The sequence below is a fragment of the Pezoporus occidentalis genome, unplaced genomic scaffold (genome assembly GCF_034315485.1).
Source record: "Pezoporus occidentalis ecotype Australia unplaced genomic scaffold, CSIRO_AGI_Poc_V1 ctg163, whole genome shotgun sequence".
Lineage (NCBI taxonomy): Eukaryota > Metazoa > Chordata > Aves > Psittaciformes > Psittacidae > Pezoporus > Pezoporus occidentalis.
Window position 1 is genome coordinate 1,353,537 of NW_026913457.1, and position 26,666 is coordinate 1,380,202.

Consider the following 26,666-nt stretch of genomic DNA (forward strand, 5'->3'; position numbering starts at 1 on the left):
AATCTAAATTCATCATTACAGAAATGTTACAGTAGTTATGTGGGGTTTTTTAGAGGCTTATGAAGGATATTCAAAAAGTCACCTAGATCATAACATTGGGAATAAAACTTCACCTTCCCTTGTTTTGTTTAGATATATCTATATGTTAACATGTCATTAGCTTTATCTAGCAGCTTTAAGTTACATTTCTTACTCCTGTTAACTGCTAGCAAAAAGCACTGAAAACCATAGTCAAACTGTGGAGTTCTAGCTTAAAGGAAACAGAACATTTTCCAGTAATAAAACATAATAAAAAAATCACAGATGAAACCACTTTTCATTCTGAATCAAAAATTCTGTGAAGAGTAAACATTAATACTACATGTGTGGAAAGGGTGGTGGTGGAAGGAATTTGGGATGGAAGCAGTGATGGAATGTTTATTACAGCAGTACTATACAATGCAGTGCTATTCTGAACAGTGAAAGGCTTACTGAAACCAACAGCATGTTTTCAGTTGCAGTAAGCACATGCAGCACTGTTACTGTGACAAGGCTTGTAACAGTGCCAGTGCTTCACAGCCTCCTACCTTCTCATTTTGGAGTCCTTCTGCCTGTACCTGTGAGTAACTGTAGAGCCAGACATAATTCTAGGCATAAGGTGACTTCATGAGGGTTTGAGTTAGTATGAATCTGATTTGAGCCTCAAAAGTGATAGATTTCCACTGGGTGCAAACATTTTAAAAAGTGAACTCCTCCACCATGCAGCATAAAAATGGAGTAAAACTGTTATTAGGAATCTACACTTTGTGTTTCCTTGCTGGCTTATGAAGTTCAAAGTGATGCTACTTTTCCAACACAGTGTTATCCTTTAATTTCAAAGTGTAAACACCAGTACTGTGCAAAAAGATCAATCAGGTGTCTTTTCCAGACCACATCTTTGCTTCTTGCCCTGTATGTAGAGGCAGCTGAGTAACTGTGGTAAGCCCATTTGGAGAGAAACTGAGACCCTCATGAATAACAACGTGTTCTGTGTTTGTGGCAAAGCCTCTTACCTCTGCTGTGCTGTGTACCTGCTGTGGCAGTGGTGCTCATCAACTGCAGGAACTGACCATGAGTTCTTCATCTTGCATGCAGCATTTTTAATTGCAGTTGTCTGCCTCACCATGGTAGAATCATAGAATGGTTTAGGCTGACAGCCTGTGGGCAGGCATAGCTGCTCTCCTGATGAGACCTAGTAGCTCTGAAGCTACTGGTTTTGGAACCTACAGATAGCTGCTTGTTTTTTCCTTGTATCATCATCCACGTTGAGAAGCTCTGCAGTGTCTAGTAAATAACATAAGGAACTCTATAGCATCTAGTAAATGTGATATATAACTTTCTGGCCAAAATTAAGGCAAAGAAATGACAGCACTGCCTGTTTGTGACAGGAATTTTTATTGTACTTGTTTGTTAATTGAGAAAGGAACATATTAGCTCAACTGATAATGATCACATTGTGCTCTTGCTTAGGACAAGCTAGTAAATCCAGTGTTCCCAATACTAATTCGATATTTTTATCTCTTAAACACCTCAAAACAGAATAAATGTGTATTCTTCTCTTCATGTTCTAGTAGCCCAACTACTTTGCTTTATTATTTAATCCATGTCATCAGGTGTATCCCCCAAAGGAATGAAGCTCTGGGAATTCATAGCATGAGGGAAAAAGAAAAAAAAACCACAAAACCAACAAAACTTCTTTATAATTTAACAGTCTAATAAAACAAGACCTATCAATATATTAAGAAATAAATCCAGTTACAAATGCATGTATATAGAAGGAACTTCTGTGGATGTCAGAACAGAAAATGATCAGCTATTTACAAGATACACAGCAGGATGGTACGGTAGCCAGGACCCACCATTCAGAAACCAAATGTGTTCTCTCCACTGTAGGCAACATACAAGAATCCATCCTCATCCTTTTCCTTCTCATAAAGTTGTCCCATAGTTAAGCTTTAAGGGGAAAAAAAGAGAAATGGTTTGCTTGCATCATGACAGCTGCAAATAGTAGCAGTTAGAACCTCACAAAGACAAGGATTAATAAAAGCTAAAACTTGTGAATCTGTGTAAATTAAAATACAAAAATGGGGATATATGAAAACAGTTGACTCCTGAGATAGAAAAATGATCCTGGGCTCTCTGCAGTGTCTAGGGTTTTGCTCTTTGCAAATGCATGTGTCACAAAGCTACCTTATTTCACTGAAAAAAATAGTCACTGAAGGTATTTCAGGTTCTGAATCACCCATTATTGATGCTGTGACTAATACAAGGCTCAACAGCCTCACTGCACCTTCCTTGAATGCAGCTGCATTAATGTTGTGCTTCTTGCGTGAGCCACCTCATTTCTCCCTCCACCTTGTGTAGTTGTGAATGTTCGGTTGGTCTCTGGTCTATCAAGATTGTGCTTTTTGGACTGTTTCCTTGAGCTCTGGGTTATTCTGGGAAGCAAAAGCTTTGTTTTCTGTATCGTTAAAAAGTAATGACTTCAAGTAATGCCAGTACCAAAATGTGTGGGCAGGAAATGACAAGTTACCCAGGAACTTGTTTTTTCCAGAGGTAAGGTTCTGAACATTTGATCAAATGAAAATGTTTGTCACTGAACAGGCATGTGGCCCTTCACAGTGTAAGCAGCCATGGTCTTTAGGGCAATGCCTGTGTTTTGACAACAAAAGGAAACCCAAGCAGTTACTTGGCCAGTACAACTGCTCCAACCATCTTCCTGCAGATGGAACAGCAAGTTGACGTTGGGCAGCTGCACAAGTGACACCTCCTCAGCTCACCCTTCCCTACCTACCCAAGACTGAGAAAAGGGTCAGGAACTGAAAGATTTAGACTGAGTGATGGGGAAAGGAGAACATCTTTTACCAGAGGGAGGGGCTGGGAGGAGCTGCAGCACTACTTGTAATGAAAGGGAACTGGTGAGCACTAGATAAACTTCCGGAGAAGGAGAGGATATCACGGGTTTAGTGATCTACGTAATGAACTCAGCCCACAAGACGAGCAGAGCTGTTAACAGATCAGATTTTGATTTACCTGTTAACAAGTTACCATTTTTGCATTAATACTGAAAGGTTCAATGCCCTGTTTTTCCAGCAGATATGACATCCCATCATGAACAATGTGTCCTTTCTTTTTCTGTCCCATTCCTAGCAGTTCTGCAGCACTGTTAAGACAATCACATTCCTAATACTCTTACGAGAAAGCAAGCAGGAAAAGATGGTTCTCACAGGTCCGTGTTGTGTATCACAAAGTAAATAAAGATATTGCTAACAGTCTGGACAGGTTACCCGGAGGAACTGTTCCTGTTACACAGGTAAGGCTTAATAAGAGCTCACCCTCTTCCCATAGAAGTAAATCATAAAGAGATTTTTTCAGTCACCTTTCCTTTCAGCCTAGCTCAAGAAATGTTTATCAAACTCATGAGAAAAAAAAAACCAATCCTATCACAGTGAGACTAAGATGTAGCCACACCCCTCCTAAAATCACCAGATAAGCCTCAAAGAGGGGAGCTCCTGTCCATCAGGTACGCACAGGCTTGCAGACATGGGTCTGAATACCAAGTGAATAGCTTCTCACCTGGATTGTGGGACAGTCTTGTCTACGAAGAGGAATATTGCTTTCTCAGATGGCAGCTGAATCCTCTTCCTGATGATCCACATGAACTGGGCCACGGTGATGTCAGATGGAACTAAGTACTTCCTCTTGTCAATGTCAACAATCTGAGATCCTGAGACCTTCTCCACTATGACCTGTAAAGCACAGGTGTGAAGGTTAGGTTTTTCAGGACTGCTATGAACAGACAGCTTTCAGAAGCCACTTGCTGGTGCAGGCTTACAACAGTGAGCAGAGGGGAGGAACAATGGTTTCTTGACCAAATGAGGCAAATAAGAGGTAAGACTGGTTCAACACTGTAAAACCTGATCTTAAAGGGCACTGAAACCTAAATTCATATACAGAATAGCTCAAAACTTCCTTTGCCTGTTGACAGTCATGGAGTGAAAGATGCAAGGTGTTTAAAAGAAACCTGTGCCAGGAAAGCATATGCATCTGTTAGCTTTTTGTACACTGACGATATGAAATTACTGTGATGTAGACTCCAAGTTGAGAAAGATCCCGCAGTGTGCCCTGGCAGCAAAGAAGGCTGATGGTACCTCAGGCTGCAAGTATTATTGCCAGCAGGTCCAGGGACATGATCCTTCCCTGGAACTGGCACTGGTGAAGCCACACCTAAGTGCTGTGTCTAGTTCTGGGCTCCTCAGTACAGGAGAGACATGGACATATTGGAGAGAGTACAACAAAGAGACTCCAAGCTGTTTAAGGGATTGGAGCATCTCTCATATGGGGAAAGGCTGAGAGCTGGGACTGTTCAGCCTGGAGAAGAGAACGCTCAGTGGAATCTTACCAGCATTTATAAATACCCGAGGGGAACGTGAAGAAAATGGAGCCAGGCTGCTTACGGTGATGCCCAGTGACAGGACAAGAGGTGATGGGCACAGACTGAAGCACATTTTGTGCTTCAGGAACATCAGGAAACACTTCTCACTGCCCAGGGAAGTTGTGGAGTCTCCCAGCTTGGAGATGCTCCAGAGACACTGTTCTGGGCAGCTGGATGCAGGAGGCCCTGCTGGAGCAGGGGGGTGGACTGGATGAACCTCCAGAGGTCCATCCCCACCACAACCCTTATGTGATTCTGTGACTTACCCATACCAGGACACTTATGTCCTACTGTGTTTAAATATGGGTAATTTTCAATGTGTTTTAAAAAGTTTGCCATATGCACTAGCCAAAAACAGTGTATTCTGTAACAAAAGATTGGGGCAGGAGAGGAATTGGCATCTCCTGAGATGTCTGAAGCATGGCAGCTTGAGAACTTGAGATTTAAGAGTGGCTTGTCTGCACTACTTCCCTTTAACTGGTGATTGAGGGAAGGAGTCCAGGACTTCTGTCTTCTCAATTAATCTAGTTGATAGTAACAAACTGAAAAATCATTTAACCATGTTCCTTCTTGCCCCATTCACCTGTAAAGGAAGTCATGAAAAATTTAACCAGACTGCAGCACTGGTACCTGAGCAATGGCAGGTGATTCGGGGAAGTGCATTCCCTTAGTACAGATGCTGCTTACTTTGTTTTGTCACTGTCACAATGTAAAAAGAAAGCAGACTACAATAGACTAGTTCAACAACAATCATCTGGTCCAACAGCCTGACCAATTCAGGGCCAACCAAAAATTAAAGCATGTCATTCAGAGCACTGTCCAACTGCCTCTTCAACACTGACAGGCCTGGAGCATCAACCACGTCTAGGAAGTCTGTTCCGGTGTTTGACCACCCTCATGTTAAAGAACTTCTTTCTAATGTCAAGTCTGAACCTCCTCTGCTGCAGCTTTGAACCATTCCCATGTGTCCTGCCCTGGATCCCAACACCCGCCCCATCTCCATGTCTCCTCATCAGGAAGCTGCAGAGAACAATGAGGTGACCCCTCAGCCTCCTTCTCTCCAACCTAGACAAACCTAGAGTCCCGAACTGGACATGACCATCATTGCTTGCAATCTCATTACATACAGTTCTAGTTTGCAAGAAGCATGGCCTCTCCTCATTTAAACTGTCATGGGGCTAAATAAAATGCCACAATACGAAGAAATACAGGTTTAATATACACACCTCTACCACCCTTCCAACTTAACTGTCTTCTTTAAACAATGCCTCAAGCTGACCCTAACATGACAGAACGAACTGTCCATGTGTAGCAGACATCAAAAGGAAAAAAACCCAAACAGGAAGAAATACTAGAAATAAATTTCAGTAACACTGAAGCTACAAAATCAGAATTTAGGTAAATGGGAGGGAGAAGCATCAGCCTAGTCTAGTATCAGGTCTGGCATTTCATCTGTTCTGCACACACCACAGATGCCAGAATGACTTTCAGGCTTCCATCTACAGCATTACAGTATTCATCAGTACTTTTACATCAGAAACCTCCTTGCTAAATAGAGGCACAGGCATCCTTCAGGGAGACTGGGGCAGAGCTGAAGAAGCCATGCTGTATCTGAATAGTCAAACTCCGATACTGTATGAGTTGTGGTATAATGCAAGTTTCTAGTTGGCCATAGACCACATGCGCATTTTTCACAGTGCTTTGCAGTACTGCTTTTGATTTGACATCCATGTTCTCTGCATTTCTGCAACTACTCCAGCAGTTACTACTGACAGGGCAAAGCAAGCCACCAAGCACTTTAACAATGCCTTGAGAAGTGAAGCATGGCTGCAGCATGCTGCAACACTAGCTCAGCTTCAAGGGTGCCAGCTGAGCCCACCAAATCCCCAGAAAGGTGCTGTGATGTGATGCTGTGTGTGTGCCTCTGCTGTACCAGACTTACAGTGCTAATCCAGAAGTGTATGCAGCTCATGTTAATTACAGCTTCAGTTGATTGGCTACAGTTACAAGACAGCAGTGAAGCCATACCAACAAGGTGTAGGTTTTAGCTCTGTATGAATGACAGCCAGATGGGGTAGGTAGGCTTTAAGGAAAAAAATTAAGTAAAAAATTAGGAAAAGAAAAAACAATCTACAAGCTTTGCTTGTGCTGTGCAGCCACCTCAGGAACTGGGATATTCCCGGCCTATACTACAGTGTTTGGCAGAAGAAAGCAGGAAAGGACCAAAGCAGAGATGCCTGGGTAAGAAGGTGTTTGCAGCATCAACAGGCTTTTGTTTGCAACTCTGAAAAAAAGACTGCCTGTGTTAATCACCATTTCAGGATGTCTGTAGATTCAGGTCTGCAGTAACATACTGATTTACCACTGGAAAACAGATTTTTTTTATTTTCACACATGTTATTCTGAATATAACTGCACTCTAAGGCGTATTGTTCATTCCACTGTGTTTCTGTTGTCAAGGTAGGACTCACCGATGCTGTTCTCTACTTTGTATTATGCTGGACTGGCATTAGAGTATCTTACTTCATGTTAGGAAATCAGAAACTGACTACAGGAAGGACAGATGGCCACAAACAAACCAAACAAAAAGCAACAGGTAGAGGAAGAGGAATTAAGTATTACTTGTGGAAAGGACCTGGTGCTTATTGCTCCATACAGACCAGTTCTTGAAGGAAAAATATAGTACATGAGGAAGTAAGGCTTACAAGAGGTTCCAGTGTCTGCATTCCTTACCTCTGCGTTCCCCATTGCTACAGCATCCAGGTAATGCCCAGACAGATATCCAGAATACACTATCCTATGATGTGGAGAGGGTTTTCCTTATAATTTCTTCAGATCTGCCTACAGAAACAGGAGCTGCCTCCTGCAATTCAGTATGAGGGAACTGTAAAGTGGTCAAAAAGCAGCCTGACAGACATACCAAAGCCTTAACAACTGATACTTCTGTATTTTTAAGATTACAATAACACACTGGGCATTTCAGCTTCGTAACACAGAAAATGTCACAAAAGGAAGTCAAGGCTGTTGGTGAACTGCCTCTAGTAAAACTTACAGATACCTTTAACCCTTAGACCACTTGATTACTCAGGCAAATTTAAGACTGCAGTGCTTAGCAAGCATGAATTTCTTTCACCTCACATTTTATTCCTATACAGTCCACCCTAGGACAGAGTCGGGCTGTTCTTACATTATCTTAATAGGTTTGAATCACTGAAATATCTCTAAATCCAGGTACACAGATACAGCATCTGAGAATTGAAATAATTTTGACATCTGTCACTCTGGATATAAGCTATAACCTGGAAAGCAGGAAACGTACATTAAGTCTGAAAAACACTTCTATTAAATGCCAAAAATATACTTGGTAACTATTTTGTGAAAGGTACATGGCTCAATTGGAATTTTATTGGCCTAGCCAAAGCATCACACTGCAATTTAATTTCTGTATCTACACACACCTTGCTGTCCATTCCTGATATATCATCACGTAATTCTGACTCATACTGTGAGTTTCAATGTCTCTTTATGCCCTAAGGTCATGAGGGATATTCCTGAAATGGACATGATGGGGTAGTTAGGCAAGCAGAGAACAGTGAGGATCAGCTCAGCTTGCCAGACTGCAGCTGGAGAATGTGCTGTGCGTAGGGGCAGCTCAGCAGCAGAGAAATTCAATGGGATTAGAGGTTCTTCTCTGGGCTGCACTGCCTAATGAATGCTGTTTACCAAAAGCTCAGTCAGAGGTGGCACCAACTGGCCTGTGGTCAGCATAGATGTGGGAATTTTACTCCCAAGCAGATGGCCGTGTTGCCAACTGTAACAGATGTGAAGTGTGGTCATTTCACTGAACCACAATAAAAGGAAAAAAAGAATTGTGCTGTGAAGAGGAAAGGTCATTCACTATTTAGCAGGTAGGGAGGCATTAATGCAAAAAGGAGGGGTCATCACTTGCACTGGCTCTTCCAGCAACGGGGTACAGGTATGGCTACATGAGGAGAAATCACCCTCTTCACAGAGCCAGGATAGAAGATTGTGAAGGTTTAGAGAATTTAGTGTTCTTGGGATTGGGCACAGAATGAATCCTCAGGACACTGAAGGTATTTGCTGGGATATAATTGCCATCTGAAGAAATCAGGACACTGAAAATCATGAACGTGCCTGGAAAGTGTTTAGAAAGTCAGGCACTCTTGCAGTAGGGCAGAGGAAGGGTTACGGTCAGTCAGATGTGTCTGGGGCCTCTTTAGAACACCTGAGGACACACAAGGGAAGATGAATTTCTTCAGTAAGATCTGATCAAATGAGGCGGTGGGATGGGACCAGCTTTGCCTCCAGCGGCCCGCTGCAGCTGGCTCGGTTACTCACCGGGACACGGTCAGGGTATTTGGCTCGGATTTTTGCCGACTCGACACATCTGTGCTCTGTGGACAAAACTCGCCGTTAGTCAGCGCACGGCAGCGGCACCGCCGTGCCCCGAGCCGGGGGGTAAGGCCTCAGGGGCGGCAGCCCGCAGGCCGCCCAGGGGGCTCCGGAACCGTCCCGGTCATCGCGGCGGGGCTGGGCGGCTGTCAGCGCGCAGACAGGCCGACCCACAGGGCCCACCGGGGCACGCAGCGACACTGCAAGCGGCGAGCAGCGCCCGGCCTTACCCAGCGCGTGGTCCTCCTTGAACATCCACTTCATGGCGCGGCGGCGGGGCTCAGGCCGGGGCTGGCGCTGTCACAACAACAACACCGCGGCTCGGCGGGCGGGACTTCCGGCTCGCCGGTCTCCTAGCAACAGCCCGAGCGCGGCGCTTCCGGCGGGCCCGCGGGAGGGGCGGGGGCGGCGGGAGGGAGGGGGGGGGGGGGTGCGGCCGCCGGCGCCGGGTTCGAGGCCGCTCGAGGCCGCTCGAGGCTCCGCCGTCGCCGCGGGCCCCGGGAGCAGCGGACTGCAGCAGAGCGCGCTGATTGGCTGGCGCGCCCGTTCCCCCCGGCGCCTGGGCCGCTGCTAGGCGCGGCGTCCCGCCCGTCAGGGCCCCGCCGTTGCCACGGTGAGGGCGCGGGGCGATGGCGGCCGTGGAGCTGTTCTCGCACCCCGCGCTTCACACGCGGTACCGCGCCGGTCTCTGCTCCGCTGCCGCGCTGGCGCTGCTGCTCGTCACGCTGCTCACCTACGTGCCGCCGCTGCTCGTGGCCTACCGGAGCCACGGTGAGCGCCACCGCACCGCGCGCGGCCCGGAGCGGAGCGGCCCGGGCGGCGCTGAGCCCTCGCGATTCCTCTCCCCGCAGGTTTCTGGCTGAAGCAGAGCTCGTACCTGGAGCAGCCCACAGTGCGGTTCCGGTACGAGCTGCTCCTCGTGGCCACCACCGGGCCCAGCCCGGGCAGCTTCTTGGCGTGGAGCACGTTTCCAGCGTTCAACCGGCTGCAGGGGGAGCGGCTGCGGGTCCCGCTGCTGTCGGTAGGCCCGCCCGGGGCGGGAGAGGGGCGCCCAGGGCAGCAGAGCCGGGGCTAGTGCTGGTGCTGCGAGCAGGAGGCCTGTCCCGCTCTGCTGCCTGCTAGTAACAGCAGCTTCATGTGTCACTTCGTGTCTCACACCAAAATTCACTCGGGACAAGTGGTTATTAACCAGTCCAGTTTTACTTCCTCTCAGTGTTGTAGAATCGTTTCTGTTGGAAAAGATCCTTAAGATCATCAAGTCCAACCGTTAACCTAGCAGTACCAAGTCCACCACTAAACCATGTTCCTAAGCACTACTGGTGGTTTGCATGAGCGCATCAGTTTACTCAAATTAATTACTCTCTTCCTCCTCCATATGGCTTGTGAGGATCTGAAGTTTGCAGGGGTTCCTCATTAGCCCCTGGTTTTGAAAGCAGGTATGTGCTTTCTAACCTGCCTGGCTTCTGCCCTGCAACTGTTGTTCCTACTGGGAGTCAACAGCGGCAGTTATTTTTCTGCATTTCCTCTGGTACGGTCCTGTTATGTATCCAGATAGCTGAAGTGCTGGGCATCTGTGGCACAGAAGTGTGTCAAGCCTTGGCTTATAACCAGGAGTCGTCATGCAGAGACCATTAACAGGCAGGCTGCAGGGGCAAGAGGCAAAAGCTTGGCAAACAGTCACACACTTGCACAGGATGTGACATAAGATCGAGCACTAGTGTGTGCTTTGTAGCATGCTGGGGAGGTGGTTGGAATGGCACAGGGCAGAAGAGACCTTCAAGAGTCTGATATGCTTTCCTTCCTTTGGGGGCAAATGAGACATTGTATAACAGACAAAACTGCAGCCTCTAGTCCTGTGTCTAATAAAGTCAAGCAGCTTTTTGTTGCGTTCCTAACAGTGGTTTATCTGCTTCCTCAGCATGTGCATGCTGCAGCTGTGGACATCCACTGGGGTTTTACCTTTGGTTTTCTTTCTAGTAGAAGTTCCTGTTTAAAAAACCCCAACTAAAAATCTTACTGGTTCTTCTAGACTAGAGAAGAAGACAAAAACCAAGATGGCAAAATGGATCAGTTGCATTTTCGATTGGAACTTCCGCTACAACCTACAGAGCATGTAGTTGGTGTTCAGCTGATTCTACTCTTTTCCTACCAGCTTTATGTGAGCATTTCTAGTTTTATTTGTTGTGACGTTTAGACACAATATAATATTCCAGTAGTGGTTATGCAAAGCATGGAAGAACCTTTCCATATTTGAAATTACTATCTAAAAGTTTTATTTTGCTAACAAATACTTAATTTTCTCCTCCTCTGCTGGGTCATCCCTAGTCTATCTCTCTTGCATCTTTTGATATGTTTTGTGGGTCTTGGTTTTGATTTGATTTCATTTTGGATTTTGGGGTGGGGTGTTCTCAAAGCTATGAGGCCCAGAGTAAAGGCCTGACAGGACTAAATTTGTGCTGGAGTTTCAGGTCAGTGATTAATATCACAGACAGTTCTGATATTCACAGCACATTTGTTTTAAGTAAATAAGAAAATTTTCATTCAGATTGAGTGGTTGATAATGGCAGATGAACTTGTTTGGTCCTTCCTTCCTTCCACAGTGAGTCCTTAGCTGACTTTGACTGCTTGAGTATTTTAAAGTGTGTCTCCAATTAACCTGTTTAGTCATCTTGCTGCTTTTCACATGTTATGGCAAGTTGAATCCTTCTGTCATTAGCCACAGATTGCTGAACTGCCCTGAAGTTCCCATGGAACTGTTTGGTTTATAAAGTTTGTTAACTCACAAATAAGGTAGTTCACTTTCAGAAAAAAACTGAAAAAATAAATAATATCTTATTTGGTGTTCCCTTGTTTAGACTAATGTGACAGTCTGAAACTGGGGGTCAGGAAAAAAATAAAATCCATGCAGAAAATCTGCAGATACAAAGAATTTCAAAAGTGTGTTGTGTTCCCCTCCCCCCCCAATTATCTTCTCTCGTGTTCACCATTTCAGAGGATGTCAACGTTTGTGATGCAGAGCATGGCTTTTCTTCAGTATTTTTCTCCTGTGCCAGGGTCTCAGCTGTATATGAATGGAGACCTGAAACTGAAGCAGAGGCAATTACTTAACTATTGTGGACTGGATACCAGATACAATGTGAGGAAACTTTTTTCCTTCTCCATAAATTCTCCCCTCTCTTTATCCTCCTAGTGCCATAGGTGACACCCTATTCATACTCCTGCGCAAAGGGGACCGCAGAACTTTGAAAGTGGTGTTTTCTTGTTAGGCTGAAAGGTGGACCAGGTTATTCTGTCAAAACATTCAGTCTGATAGTTACGTGCATTCCTTCAAGGGCATGGTTACTTAGCATAAAAAAACTTGGTAGAGTTACTTCCTTGAGGAGTGAACAAGTAATGCAAGTATCTCTTTGTTGTAACAGGTGTCTCTGGTCAATGGCACAAGTCCCTTTGCAAGTGATTATGATCTAACAAACATCATTGCAGCATATCGGGATAGAAATGGTAAGCCTGAATGTACAGCTCTGAATTACAGGGCAGCAGCAGTTCTCATACTGGCAGTTATTCTGTGAGGATTTGAGCTCTGTGTTAAGACTGAAAAGCCCCTTAACCTGGATGTTTTCTTTCCCCATTGTAGTTACAACAGTCTTTTCAGATCCCAACCCTCTCTGGATGGCTGGAAGAGCAACAGATACACCATTTATCATTAACGCCACTATTCATTACCCAGTGGAAGTTATCTTATATCCTTTGAAAACTGCATAAACTGTGACACAACAGGGTTGCATTATTTAGGACTTTGCATATAGGCCAAAAGAAAACTGTTTGCTTCTAGACTTGCTGTGTTAGCTAAGCAAATGCTATAGTTCTGGAGCCAGCTGAATACCTATTTGCCCATTCTTCTGGGTGGTTCTGCTAGCATAACCACCTTTTGTATTTCCTTGCTAGGAACCCACGTTGCTTTCCAGTCTTTCTATACTGGCCTTTATAGCAGTTTCTTAGCCATCCACAGTAAATATCCTTAGGAAGTCTTGCTTTGCTCCTGCAGCACCTGCTGTCCCAATGTGTCATAGATGCCACTAGCAAAGCATGATACTGTATTCTGTGACTTAAAGCAAATCATTAGAAATCTGAATGCAAGGTAAGCTCACCAGATCATAATCCCTGCAGTGGATGTGGCAAACCTGTTGCATGTGCAGACATACCTGGTGTTTTTTTTTCCCCCTGTAAAATAATTATTCATTCATTACACTTTTTACTCATTTTGTCTGATAAGAACAAGCCTGTGTTTAAAAGAATTTGTATGAAGCACTCTTCTTACAAGGTTTGTTTACCTGCTTGACTACTACTAACTACTTTCTGGTGAGTCAGGGACAAACTAGGCACTTTGCACAGTATTGATCTAAATGTCTTCTAGGGTAGACATTCTCTGCAACTGTTGTTGCATACTATGGTAAAAGGCTTTGCATTTGCCACATGAACTGATGTCTTAACAAGTTTTATTAACAAGAAGTTTTGCCTTTCCACCTTCAAGTTCCTTTGTTTAATTATTGCAGTAGTAGTAGCAGAAGCTGCTTCTTGAACACTCCTTGACTTCCTTTAAGTATCAGCCAGGATTTTGGGAAGTGATTAAATTTGCCTGGATCCAGTATGTCAGCATTCTCCTTATATTTCTTTGGGTGTTTGGTAGGATTAAAATGTTTATATTCCAGAATCATGTGTTGACGACAACTTCAGTAACACCAGTTTTGCCAGTGTCTCCAGTACTGTCCTACAAACAGCACCAGTCCTGAGGAGATACTTGAGAATACTTTAAAGAAATGCAATTCAAAAAATAGATCCCTGACTTTGTGTGTTTTTTACTTAGGAAGATCAAACTTTGTAGGTGTGTTCCAATTTTGTTCTGTTTTTGTTTCTTTTTTCAAGTACATGTTCATTCATCTTTTTCTCTGGGAACACTGCTTTGGGACTGAAAAGTTTTGTATCTTTGACAGAAGAAGAACCTAGTTTTTTGTTTGTTTTTTTTTTCAACTAGAACACACTTCGAAAACCAGCAGAAAGCAATGAAGCTGCTTTTTCATGATCTTGATTTTGCTTAACCTTGAAGATTGAAAATAACATGCCAACAGTATCAGCATAAGCTGTTTTTACTGTCTTGTAAATTAATTCACCATTAAGGTAGAGTTCTGCCAAGGGGTATTTGTACATGCGTTTATATGCACTATGAAAGGAAAAAATACAAGGAATGTGAAGAAGTGTATGGATGAGTTACCATCAGAGCCATACTTCCATAACTGTGGCTATATGTGCTCACCGATTTAGGTATTAAGTTGGATAAATTCAAGATTGATGTGAGAAACTGGGTTGTGGGTGACAGTGTCTGCAAGGTTTGCACAGTTGTCTGCTGTTGGCATTATTACTGTAGCACTACACCATTAATTGTAAATTGGGAATAGTAAAACAGAGAAGCCTGATATTTGTTTAAAGAACACTAACAACAACAAAAACCTACCAGAGAAGCTTCAGAGTTCCGAAGCAAGTGAAAAATTACTTTCAGAACTTAAATGATAACTTAGAATAAATAAAAATTAAATCAATTATTATCACCTGGTGAGTGCTGATATGTCCCTCTTTCTTAGTGTGGGTGGTAAGGAAGATTGTTTAGTTTTATTTTCTCTTTCTAAGCTTACTTTTTGTTCTAGACAAGCTTAAAATGGAAACCAACAACATTTCTGCTGTGTTTTCAGTTTTGTAGTTCTAGCAAAGCCATGTTATGGCAGGAAGGAGTAAAACAATTTTAGGTGCTAGTTAAATTTTGTGTTGGTTCTCTTTTAAGTCTCAAGACATGGTGCAGCTATGAAACATGAAAGAGCAACTTGTAAAGCAACAGCCGACCTTTGGACCATTGTTCTCTGGGATTCAGCATCCTGGCAGTTTTGAGAACTACCTATTCCAGAAATCTCCAGTTTGCTCTGCGAACTCCACTCATGGCAGCCGTGGACTGCTGGCAGTTGGCTTTGTATCCCAGTGCACTGTCAACAGCAACTGTCTACTGCTTTTCAGTGTTCTTAGCACTGCAGAGGATGAACATAGGGCCCGTGCACTTGTTTCACCAGCATCTCATGCTGACATACATCTCTCCTGCTGTAGTCCCAGTTCTTCTTCCTTGCAGTGGTGATAGTGTGTGAGTGCATGAGCTATCAGTTCATTATGGTTGATAATGAGTTCATTATGGTAAAGGTCATATTTACCAAATATATTCACTTTTTCAGAGAAGTCAGTTCCCTGAATGAGCTTGGTATGTGTCTGCACAAGCATTAGGGTGGGCATAAAGCAAGGGATAGAAATCCCTAGAGACCATAGGCCCATTTTAAGGGTTTGAGCTGCTGTACTCTCACAGAAATGGAATTCCAAGCCGAACAGAAGCCTGTTTAAGGTAGCAGCTGGAAGAGGAGAGAGGCTAATGTCAGAAAACAGCAGTAAAACCAGGAGACCCCATCCCCCTATTTTGCTTTTCTCTCGTCTCCTTCCACATGAAGTTACAACAGCTCAGAGCAACAGCTCAGTGAATGCATGCGAAAGGAAAAATGGTGGATAGGTCTGGTTCAGGAAATAGATGAGTGAGTGTCTGCTGGTTAAGAGCCCTGTGCATAAACAAAAGCGGTGATGTGGGCAGGGAAGAGGCACGGGTGCCGAGGTTTCCATGGGGCGATGCTTGAACGAAGGAGGCGGCCCCTGGGGGGTCGGGGTCCGGACGGGACGGGACAAGGACGGCTACGGTCCCGTTCCCCCCGCAGGACGCGGTCTGAGGGGTGGCGGCGGGCGGAGGGGCAGGGAGGCGGCGCAGGCCTGAGGGAGCTACAGCGGCCCGGCTCCGGTAAGGCTGCCGCCACCATCAGCGCCCGGCCGCTGTCCCGAGGCTCCCCGCCGCGCCGGTCCCATTGGAGCGGGCGGTGCTGTGCGGGGCGGGGCGGGCAGGGCTGCGCCTCTGCCCGGGGATGCTCCGGGAGCGGGGCGGATCGGCTCGGATCGGCTCCTCCCGCTGCCCCGTGTCCTCGGCCACGTCTGAAAGCGGTTCATTGTCTCCGCAGGCAGCTCGGGTCCGCGGCGGTGCCGGGAGGCGGCGGGAAGGCACGGGTAGGCCGGGGGGGGGTTGTTCATCGTCCCGCTAGGCGGGCCGGGCGATGACGGACCGGTTGCTTTGGGTGTCCGATGTCGGTGTTTGTCACCGGTTGCACTGCGTTCAGGAGATGTTTGTGAGCCGTTGGCTGAGCCGGTGAGGTAGCGGTGGTACCGGCGCGGCGGTCCCGCGCAGCCCGGGCGGGCGCTGCGTGAGGCGCAGTCAGCTCGTGTCTGAGGTAAAGGTGTTCGAAATGTTGGAAATCTGCCTTATTTTTTATTTTCTCCGACACCACCACCCCACCCCGCCCCCCCGATTCGGGCTGAATTAGTTTTTGTTGCCGGATTTAGATGGTGAAATGAGGTGCTCTAGAGAACATTCCCCATCATTCGGGGGAATCCTTCCCCATTCTCCTGCTGTGTCCCGCCTGTTCCCAGTGGACAGAGAATTTGTTGTTATTTCGTTGTTGCAGCAGTTGCTGTGGTGGGGCACAGGGCGCACCTCAGCCCGTTCGCCCTCGGAGAGTGTGGGGTGTCAGCGAGGTCTCCGATGTGAGCAGCATTCAGTCACTGTCACCCCCGTTTGGCCATCCTTAAAACCGTAAGTAATAATTCCTAACAAAAGCTGCAGCTGAGCAGACCTTGTTTCTTGAGCGCCGGTAATCGGAATAGCTGAAAACACTTCGTAATCTTCAGGTGCATTGCATGGAGAAATAGGTGTTGTAGGGACGGCTGTGCCTTCACATGGCTGTTTGTTCAGGCTGGACAACTCATCCTAGCCTCAAATTATATATATATATATAAAAGCCCAGTGCCTTTTTTCTGGTCACATATGAAACCTATGGTATACTTCATTGTGTTATCAAGTCTTTATGCCTGATGATAACCTGGAAGCAACTCTTTCAATCTCATTTTCCACTAGATTGTAAAAGGAAGAATGTTTTAAAAACTGAGCTAACACTATCAGCTGAAATGCTAATACAATGTTAGAATTCAAAATGACTGATTACAGTAAATTTATTGTACTTTCTGTTGCCATTTCACTGTTGTATTTTAAAAAAAAAAAAAGCAGGCTTACTAATTTTTTTTCAATTATTTAGCAGTGATCAGCTGTTAGAAATACTTTTAGCTCTTGTTGAAGTATCAGTGGTTATGGAAGGCACTCATTGAACTCTTCTTTCCTCATTCGAAGTCCAATCTACATATTGTTGGCTTTTGCCCTGTGCAGATGTGTCATTTCTAGCTGTGCAGGAGCAGTGAAAACTGACATTTTGTCAGCTGGGTGATTTATATCAAGAACTACTAGAAATACTGCTGTGCGTTTTTCTTGGACCAGCTTTGTCACGTTCCTGTGTTTCAGTTTTTTCAGCAGCAAGCTATGTTTGTAATGTTAGCTCATAGCAGCCAGTCTGGTGGTGATTGCATTGGTGTGATGTCTTAGAAGTGAAGTACGTAGTGAGTAAATGTCTCCATGAGGTATAGTAGGCCTTTAGGTGGTCTTTGATCTGTTTATCACACCATGCACATACATTTTCCTATTAATTCTATAAAATGCATGATACCATTTACTGTTACAATTTTTTTCACAGGCAGTACTGAAGTATTTTGCTGAATTATAAGTACATAAATGATACTTATATCTAGCTGATATGGTTGCTCTGAAAGTCAGCATTTAGTATATGACAGGCATACAGGACAAAATCATTTTTGGCGAGCAAGAGGTTGAACACAGTATATCATTAGGCTATCATTTTTCAGTAGAAGAGATCAATCTGGGAAATTATGTATGCATTTTTGCATTTTGTGGGAATTGAAGTATTTTCTGCCTAATGAGTTTGGCTTTAAAGTGTTGCATAAACTGTTTTAAATGAAAGTGTGCTGGAAACTCTCTCAGACACAAAATGGCTGGAGAAGACTTTGACAAAGACTGCTAAGATTCAGTTGCCCAGAAGTCACTTTAGGGGACAAGATACTTGTACTTCTTCTCTCAGTTGTTCTGCTTTCTTCCAGCCATATTTTTCAGTCTTCCAGAAACAGATCCAGACCCATTTGTTCCAAGGGAGTCTTTCATCTCAGCCTTTTGTCCCAGGCTCAAAGCAAGCCCATGTTTCTCTACAGCTCTAATGTGGGGCACTTTCTTGCTATCTTTCTATAGTTTTAGTATTCCAGAAAAAATGAGCAGTGTAACAGGAGGGTCTTTTTTTTAGCTATAAAGTTAATTTACTAGGTCTCTTCAGGTTGAATTCTGTACTGAAACGAAGTTCACTGAGCAACTGTGCTCCTTACAGTGCTGACCTGCAAAGGTTTGATTACTGAATTCCAACATTACTTATCTTACATGACAAACGAGTAAAAATGAAAACAAGAGCCAAACAATCATCCACTGCACAATTTAGTTATTTCCTCCTCCATTCGTTTCTACGAGTCTGGGTCTGAAAAGTGCTCTGTTTAGAAAACAAGGTGTCTGGGATCAATACTACCACTCACTGTGTGTTTAGCCTGCCTGGTAAAACTGGATAGCTTTCTGTAATGGATCTTAGTTTCAGGAAGCAGTGGTAGATGCTAGTGGCCCTGCAGCTCAGGATTCTGTCAGAGCCAGTTTAAGTGATGAAGAAAATCATTGCTCTGTTAGCCACTTTGTATAATTCATTTCCTTTCCACAATATGTAAGAATAGTTATTCTGGGACAGAGCCAGGATTCATCTCGTCCAGGATCTTGTTTCCATTAGTAGCCATTAGCAGACAAGCCCAGTTACTGGCTTGACTCAGGACTCTCAGATAAACCATATATACAGATTTTCAGATCACTTTTTGAACATTTTCATAGGCTTGTGAAGAGATGGTTCTGCCTAAAGATTTTGTTAGAATGAGATTTTTGGTTATTTTGCTGTTTGCCAGAGCTCTCCCTGCCAAAATATTATCACAACAAAAGTAATACTACTCTCAAAGAAAAGGAATACCACTGTGATTGTTATTAAAATCGTTTATGCTTAGCAGTATTCATTAAGTACAAAAGCTTGTATTGTGGTACTACCAAATACTGCAACACTTCAGGTGTCTCAGGTGAGAGATGCAGAAGGCATTGGAGTGCTCTATGCTTGGCATCCCTCACAGTCTGTTTTTCTGCCTCTGTAGCCCCCTTGACACTTCTGGTCAGTCTGATTTCATGAGTCAACAAGGAGGTAGGTGCCTGCTGGAGGTTCTGTCTCTGAGGTGGCAGTTGACAGCTGAAGATGTACTCAAGCTGGATGTCTGGCTGTCCTGGTGCTTCTCCCTTTCAGTCAGCAGTCCTGCTCGAGTAAAGGCAGGGGCAGCACAAGAAAGCTGTGCTGGGAAGCAGAGAAGGAGGAAGAGGGACGGGAACAAGCCCCTTTCTAGCTCCCCTGGGGTCCCCACGTTCCCACGCTCAGTTGTCGGAGGAGAAGGAGCACACTAGCAGAGAAAGAGGAGAGGCAATGCAGAGCAATGGCCAGACTAGTAACTGGTCAAGTTTTGGCATCTTGCCTTTCTGTGTGGAAAGAGCTTGCCTCGCAGCACCCTCTGGCGGGCCCTGCGATGGAGTAAATGGAGGATCAGAAGCAGGCTGTATTGTAAGGTGTTTTCCCTCACAATTAGAATAATGGAATCGTTTAGGTTGGAAAAGACCATCCAGTCCAACATCGCCTGGCAGTTAACCCAGCACTGCCAAGGTGATGATATAATGTAATCTGTAGATTTATATATATATAAATATATAATTTCATGAGACGGTGATTTTTCAGGGTGTTCAAGATCTGCTTTCTGCCTGCCAACATTTGTCAAAAATCCTGAAGGAGCTTGGTGGGTTATAAAGCTGCACATTAAAGGAGTGAGAGTTTAATGTGGGCAGAAAACACCTTATCTGCAGAATGCAACTGCAGATGGTAAAAGGGTATTTACTTGCAAAGAGAATTATAGTGCCCAGTGTGAGAAATGCAGAAATTAAAGGTACTGTTTACAGAGAAAAAACAGTGAACTGGATGTGTGTTTGGCCTCATGCACTGGAAACTGCCCCAGAGAATACTCTTACAGATGCTCCATTTTATTGTGTAATTACTCATTTCTGTGTGGTGACTACGTGCATGCATATTCCCTAGAAACATCACAACTCACCTGAAAGCACAGAAGATGAATTTTAAATACTGAAAATGAAAATCTGCTTAGTGCTTTATTTTGGTATCACAATCTTTCTTGCAGTTTATATCATACTAAAGAGTAGGGAAATACTTTGGCTGCAGCCATTTTGCATATTATTTGTACTGCTTACAGTGGGTGGACTAGTTCAGACACAAATTATGGACTAATAGTTATGCTGTCTGTGTTTTTGTTGGCACAGTACTGTCTGCAGCAGTACTTGGGTGGGAATCAGAGTGAGGAGAGGTCAGAGAGGCAGTCAACACAGATTTGAGTTTAAAACCCCAGCTTTTTGTTTGACATCTACATGATTTTATTCCTTACTCCCTCATCCCTTGCTGATAAGGTATAAAGACCAGTTAGTATTTTATTCCTGCTGTGGTCTTCATTAGAGTGGAGCAGCAGTTCTGTGTAGTTAGAACAGAAACACATTAATTCGTTAGGAAGTATCACTGTGTCTCTAAAAGGTATGTAATGGGCCAGACTGTCAGGAGCTACAGGATGCAGCCAGTACAGAAAATACCTGACTTTTGCAGAGACTTGACGTAGTTCTGGCTGCCTGTCTTTCAGGTGTAGAAACTGTTTCAGGAAAACTTGAACTAGCAAAAGCAGCTGCTCTTCCGTGTTAACTTGGGTTCTTTCCTCACCTCTGTTGAAGTGTCAGTGCAGACTGCTGGGTTGCTGATAGTCGCCACTGCGTTGAGAAAACTTATAAATGCTTCTGGTGGCATAATATGCAAAAAATAGTATTTGAATAAAGCAGATTTTACCTATGAAGAATTGAATTGAATTAGTTCAGCCATACTGAATTAAACTGGATGTTTATCTACCTGTTCTTGTGCCCAACAGTAGCAGGTATTGCATTGCTAGGCAAAATGTTAAATAAAGGATGTGTTTTCTCCGAGTAGACCTCCCAGATGCAGGCAGACACCTCCGGCCATCTACAGTCAAGGGAGTTGCTAAACCACCAGTTGGAGCCTCGTCTTTGCTTTCACAGCCTTATGGAGGTTCTCTTCCATTAATTACTTTCAGTGGATATAATAATTTGTTGAACTCTTGTATAGTCTTGCTGCCACAGCATTTTGAGGTAGAGTTTCACATTTTTATAATGCAGTGTACAGAAAGCTTTTGTCATGAGTGATCATTTAATTGAATTCTCCCAATTTTCCTGTTTTGAGCAGTTGTGAGAAAGTGTTTTTGCAGATACTCTGTCCAGGCCAGTTGTGACCTGTTCAGGAAGCATTTCTTCCAGGCTGAGGAACTTCAGTATTCCTTTTACAGAAGTAATTGACTGTCATTTTGATTAATCTTTGTACTTGACTGTATTCTGCTACATTGTCTTGAAGGATTATCATGGCCAATTAGCATGCAAAATATGATGCTCTAAAAACAGTCATTGGTCCCGGAGAGAGTCAGGAGTCATTGGGATCTGAGTCAGGAGATTTTGGCATTAGGCCAAGGGGCCAGTGGTTCCATAGTTAACATTTTATGGTTTAGTGCAGGGTATCAGACTACACCCGTCATTCTTCAGTTCCCTTTTGAGTACAGCTATCATATTGATTGTGCAGCAAATACAAAAGCCAACTCACAGTGTGTTTGGTCCACAGACACCTTGCCACCCCATCCCATTGCCAAAAATTGGCAGCATTATTTGTTTGCAGGCCAAACATTAATACCAGAGTAGAGAGACTGCGCTACTCTTTCCATACTTGTCTGCCTGGATATATTAGTGGGCATTTCAGTGAATATAGTGACATCTGGGTCTAGTAAAAGGTCTGTTTTTTTGTGGCTTTAAATTTGCTCATGAGCCCGGCCCTGAGAAAATAAGGTTATTTATGAGCACTCTGTTACATTTTGTCTCATCTTGCTATTTAAAAACCAAGCCTGTTGAAGTGAGAACAATCAGGTTACTGTGCAAAGGAGCTGGCACGGGGCAGCGGGATGAGCGGACAGTGGGGTGGATTGCAGCCTGGCTGAAGGCCAGGCCCACAGGCTGGTGGTCAGTGGAATGAAGTCTAGTTGAGGGCCAGTAACTAGCAGTGTACCCCAGAGGTCAGTGCAGAATCCAGACCTGCCCTCACTAACAAAATGGATGATGGGGAAGAGTGTACCTTCAGCAAGTTTGCTGAGGATAGGAAACTGGGAGGAGCGGCTGATACTGGGAGATCTCGCCAATGTTTATAAATATCTGAAGGGAGAGTGTAAAGAAAATGGAGCGAGGCTGCTTTCAGTGGTGCCCAGTGACAGGACAAGAGGTGATGGGCACAAACTGAACCACAGAAAGCTCCCTCTGAGCATCAGGAAACACTTCTCACTGTGCAGGTGATGGAGCACTGACAGTGGCTGCCCAGGGAAGTTGTGTAGTCTCCCAGGTTGGAGATGCTCCAGAGCCATCTGGACACTGTTCTGGGCTGGATGTAGATTGATGAGAATGTAGAGAAAAGGGTCTTGCCTCAGCAGGCAACACCACCACTAAATCCTCAGTGATAAACACAGTTTTAGAAATTACTAAATGCTGTTGCTAAGCTACAGAAACAGATTGTATGGTGAAGCCAGGAACATAAAACAGTGAAGAGGCATTTTTAACTGAGTGGCTATAAATTGGAGTGGATGTGAGGAATATACAGATCTTTGAATCCAGAGAAGAGCAGTGAAGCTGGTGAAGGGTCTCGAGAACAAGTGCCGTGAGGAGCCGCTGAGGGAGCTGGGCTTGTTTAGCCTGGAGAAAAGGAGGCTGAGGGGATACCTTATCACTCTCTGCAACTACCTGAAAGGAGGTTGCAGGGAGGTGGAGTCAGTCTCTGCTCCCAAATAACAAGTGATAGGATGAGAGGAAATAGCCTCAAGTTGTGCCAGGGAAGGTTTAGACTGAATATTAGGAACAATTTCTTCACCAAAAGGTTATCAAACATTGGAACAGGCTGCCCAGGGACATGGTTGAACCACCACCCCTGGGGGTGGTTAAAAGACATGGTGTAGACATGGTGCACAGGGACATGGTTTAGTCCTGGGTTAACAGCTGGACTTGATCTTAAAGGCTTTTTCAAACCAAAATGACTGTGTCTTGGGAGAAAAGTGTCTGCAAGCAAACTAATACCTTACTCATTTGCCATACCCTCCTTAGGAGATACGATATGATACCAAAGGTGGATGTCTTTATTGACTCCTTTTTCCTACTCAGCTCATATTTCTGCTGTTTTTCTTGGCTTTTAAATAAAAGTTTAGTAGCAAAATTGTGTTAATTTAAGGTAGAATGCATTTCTTGATATAGTGAAGAAGCATTTGCACAGTGGAAGGAGCCAAATCTGCCCATTTCTACTATCTCTTTCAATTGACCATTTATTTCAACTTTTGGTACTAGTTAATAGTCTTTTTCATGTTTCCTTGGGCTAGCACTAAGAACTTAATGTATGTATTATGTCAAATCAGTGTGTATCTATATTCACTAGTCTGCATTATTTACTTTCAGGAATTCAGTGTGTTGATACCTGTTGACATCTTCAGTGTAACAATAAAAATATTGCCTAAATGCAGCTAGATAGCAAATGCTTATATGTAAAACTCTTGAGATGATCTGCATGCACGAGGATTCTTATCATCCTAATACCGTGCCTGCTAACATACACTGACTGCTTACAAGTGGAATCTGCAAAAGTGAGAGCACAAAGGGGTAGGTGCCAAAAACCTCCAGTATGAGATCATGAGGAGTGCATGTGGCTTGAACTTTGACTTCCAAGTAAAACAGAAGTCCACTTGTGGGCAACATGCCTAAAATTTTCCAGGAGTTACATGCAGATTAATTGTAACTCACAAATGGATAACTTCTTAAATGCAAATTCAGAGTATTCAGTCATGGGGTATCTGCACTCCAGTCCAAAGGCATGCCAGCTTCATTATTTTAGTAGTCACAGTTACTGCCTTTCCTGTCTGCTCCTGTGAAGGGATAGAAGCCCTCGCAGACAGAAATGGAAATACTGTGGAATGATTCAGAAAGATTTTTTTCCCCTCAGCAGTGTTTACCAGAATTCAAGTTGAGGGCTTTGTGTATTCTGTAAATTTTTACTTCTCCAGTAGTTGAGCTGCATCAACTCAAGGTTTCCTTCAGCATCAAGCACATGCTCCAAAAGAATTTCTGCTGTGATTTTGCTGTCACACACTACTTTCTTGCAGCTTCTGATACCTGTCACCTGCAAATGATCATCTCCCAGTGCCACTTGTTGAGGAAGCGAAGACTGCCTAATGCATATTTGAAAGAAGGTTTTGCTAATGCAAGAGCTTGTACTGTGTAAATTGTGACATTATTATGTGCCATAGGGGCAATGGTTCACATGCATTTTCCTTTTCTTTTTCAGCTTTTGTAATTGCTTTTCCTTGGTGAGAATGGCAAGGATTCGGATTCCTAGCACAGTTGTTATAATTTTTGTTGCGGTTCAGACCGGATTCTTACTCTTCATGTATGCCCGGTATAGTAGCTTCATGACTCAGCCCGAGGAGAAACCATCTCAAGTCCACATCCTCATTCTCTCTTCTTGGCGGTCAGGATCTTCTTTTGTTGGTCAACTTTTCAGCCAGCACCCCAGTGTCTTCTACCTGATGGAGCCTGCATGGCACGTGTGGGTTACAATGTACCAGAGCAGCGCCAAGGTCTTGCACATGGCAGTGCGGGACCTTGTCAGGTCGGTTTTTCTGTGTGACATGTCTGTGTTTGATGCTTACATGCCTTGGAAAAGAAACTTATCTGATCTTTTCCAGTGGGCAGTGAGTCGGGCTCTGTGTTCAGCTCCTGCCTGTGACTCCTTTCAGCGTACTGACATAACCAGTGAAATGGCATGCAAGACTCTTTGTGGACGGTACCCATTCAGCAAGGTGGAGGAAGCCTGTAAAACCTACAGTCATGTTGTCATCAAGGAGGTTCGATTCTTTGACTTGAAGGTCCTCTACCCCCTTCTCACTGATCCGTCCCTGAATCTCAAAATCATTCACTTGGTCCGTGACCCCAGGGCAGTCGTCAAGTCACGGGAACAATCGGTCAAAGCATTAGCCCGTGACAACGGGATCGTTTTGAGCACCAATGGCACCAAAGTGGAAGACAGCAAATACAAAGTAATGCAAGAGATCTGTAGAAGTCATGTTCAGATTTATGAAACAGCTACTCTAAAACCACCCCATTTCCTTAAAGATCGCTATTTAATGATCCGTTTCGAAGACCTGGTAAGGGATCCATTATCAGAAATCTCAGAAATGTATAAATTCGCTGATCTTAGTTTGACCCCCATGCTCAAAAGCTGGATCCATAATATCACACATGGACAGGGACCAGGAAAGAAAAAAGAAGCCTTCAAAATCACATCTCGAGATGCAGTTAGTGTTTCACAGGCCTGGAGAAATGCTCTTTCCTTCCAGAAAATTAAGCAAATACAGGAAGTTTGCAGAGGTGCTATAAACATGCTTGGCTATCAGCTGGTAGATTCAGAAAAAGAGCAGAAAGATCTGTCACTGGATTTAGTGCTGCCAAGAAGACAGAATCAATTCAGTTGGTCATCATTTAATCCAAAGCACTGAGACATGATTTCTGAGATTGGGGTTGGGGAGTGGTGTGTAGATGGTTGCATATCTGTCTACTATGCAGCATAGAGGTTATTTGAAAATCCTTGGCTGATAAGTTTAACTATCTTCCCATCTGCTGTTTTTCCATAATGGAAGGAGGTTTTTACCCTGAGTTTCTTACACTGAAAAACCCAAAACCAAAAAAAGGCATGAGAAATACTGCGGATACTTGTCAGATTGCACATTTACAGCTGAGCTGTGCTGTTCTCAGCATTGTTTTTAAAATATAATTTAAGTTCATTCTATTAAAAGATGAATTATCAAAGATGACTTTGTTCACTGATAATAGTTTTCTGTTTTCATGCTTTAAATACTTAAGAATTTCAGTTCTTAATGTGTATAAATAACAAAGTAGGAACTAAATTCCTTCTGTTTCTTTTAGAATCATCTGACTCTTTTCCTTTGCTTTAAAGTTGTTGTGAAGAACTTTTCAGACTTCTCTTGATGTTTTAAATTTTAACATAATTTTAATATTTTAATTATGGAGAACTTTTATTAAAAGTGTTCTAAGAGCTAGGACAACTGCAGCAGTTCTGTTGTAAAAGGCTTATGCAGGAGCTTCATTTATTGATAGATTTCTTTTCCATGGAAAAGCAAAGTTTGCACCGAGATAGTTGATGGTGATGTTGGCATGGAATGCAGAAAGCAAAAAAGATGGAGAAACTTCGAGTGGAATCACTGTGGAAATAGCTTGTTAATGCTGCCCCAGTCGTGCATTCTAATGCTGTGACATGGAGTAGGCACACGCTTGATCATGCAGCATCATTCATACCATTACCCTCTCTGTTTAGAGAAACAGGTTGTTTATGAAGATCACTGAGAATTTTGAGGTACCCTGGAAATACTTGTATTGATTATACTGCTGTATGGAAGCTATCAGTTCAAACAGTTGTTGTAGAGAGACAGATGCTTGTGTAAGAGGGCT

At 43.9% G+C, this 26,666-nt stretch overlaps 3 protein-coding genes across 5 annotated transcripts; 2 read left to right on the forward strand and 1 right to left on the reverse strand.

The window, feature by feature from the left end:
- Positions 1-1,396: 1,396 nt before the first annotated feature.
- On the reverse strand, positions 1,397-9,153 carry GABARAPL2 (GABA type A receptor associated protein like 2). The gene is made up of 4 exons (XM_062613062.1): positions 9,097-9,153; positions 8,813-8,868; positions 3,595-3,767; positions 1,397-1,971 (listed from the first exon to the last, which is right to left on the reverse strand). Exons 1-4 carry the CDS (start codon positions 9,128-9,130, stop codon positions 1,881-1,883), a joined length of 354 nt encoding a protein of 117 aa, XP_062469046.1. The 5' UTR covers positions 9,131-9,153; the 3' UTR covers positions 1,397-1,880.
- Positions 9,154-9,435: 282 nt separating this feature from the next.
- On the forward strand, positions 9,436-14,469 carry TMEM231 (transmembrane protein 231). The gene is made up of 7 exons (XM_062613063.1): positions 9,436-9,637; positions 9,718-9,887; positions 10,896-11,024; positions 11,859-12,002; positions 12,286-12,367; positions 12,501-12,607; positions 13,468-14,469. Exons 1-7 carry the CDS (start codon positions 9,496-9,498, stop codon positions 13,654-13,656), a joined length of 963 nt encoding a protein of 320 aa, XP_062469047.1. The 5' UTR covers positions 9,436-9,495; the 3' UTR covers positions 13,657-14,469.
- A 1,367-nt stretch (positions 14,470-15,836) lies between these two features.
- LOC134160753 (carbohydrate sulfotransferase 5-like) lies at positions 15,837-26,008 on the forward strand. 3 transcript variants are annotated; one of them, XM_062613064.1, is made up of 2 exons: positions 15,837-15,994; positions 24,487-26,008. In XM_062613064.1, the coding sequence occupies exon 2, from the start codon at positions 24,515-24,517 to the stop codon at positions 25,694-25,696; it is 1,182 nt and encodes a 393-aa protein (XP_062469048.1). In that variant the 5' UTR covers positions 15,837-15,994; positions 24,487-24,514; the 3' UTR covers positions 25,697-26,008. The 3 variants fall into 3 exon arrangements, with proteins under 3 accessions (XP_062469048.1, XP_062469049.1, XP_062469050.1); XM_062613065.1 differs by lacking the exon at positions 15,837-15,994 and adding an exon at positions 16,101-16,221; XM_062613066.1 differs by lacking the exon at positions 15,837-15,994 and adding an exon at positions 21,042-22,186.
- The last annotated feature ends 658 nt before the right edge of the window (positions 26,009-26,666 follow it).

Excerpts from the sequence above, each read along its gene's own strand:
- TMEM231 (XM_062613063.1), top strand. The coding sequence starts at position 9,496 with ATGGCGGCCGTGGAGCTGTTCTCGCACCCCGCGCTTCACACGCGGTAC. Across the intron at positions 9,638-9,717 it reads CGTGGCCTACCGGAGCCACG|GTTTCTGGCTGAAGCAGAGC; the intron begins GTGAGCGCCACC and ends CTCTCCCCGCAG. Across the intron at positions 12,003-12,285 it reads GACTGGATACCAGATACAAT|GTGTCTCTGGTCAATGGCAC; the intron begins GTGAGGAAACTT and ends TTGTTGTAACAG.
- GABARAPL2 (XM_062613062.1), bottom strand. The coding sequence starts at position 9,130 with ATGAAGTGGATGTTCAAGGAGGACCACGCGCTGG. Across the intron at positions 8,869-9,096 it reads CAAGGAGGACCACGCGCTGG|AGCACAGATGTGTCGAGTCG; the intron begins GTAAGGCCGGGC and ends TTTTGTCCACAG. Across the intron at positions 1,972-3,594 it reads AAGACTGTCCCACAATCCAG|CTTAACTATGGGACAACTTT; the intron begins GTGAGAAGCTAT and ends TTCCCCTTAAAG.
- LOC134160753 (XM_062613064.1), top strand. The coding sequence starts at position 24,515 with ATGGCAAGGATTCGGATTCCTAGCACAGTTGTTATAATTTTTGTTGCG.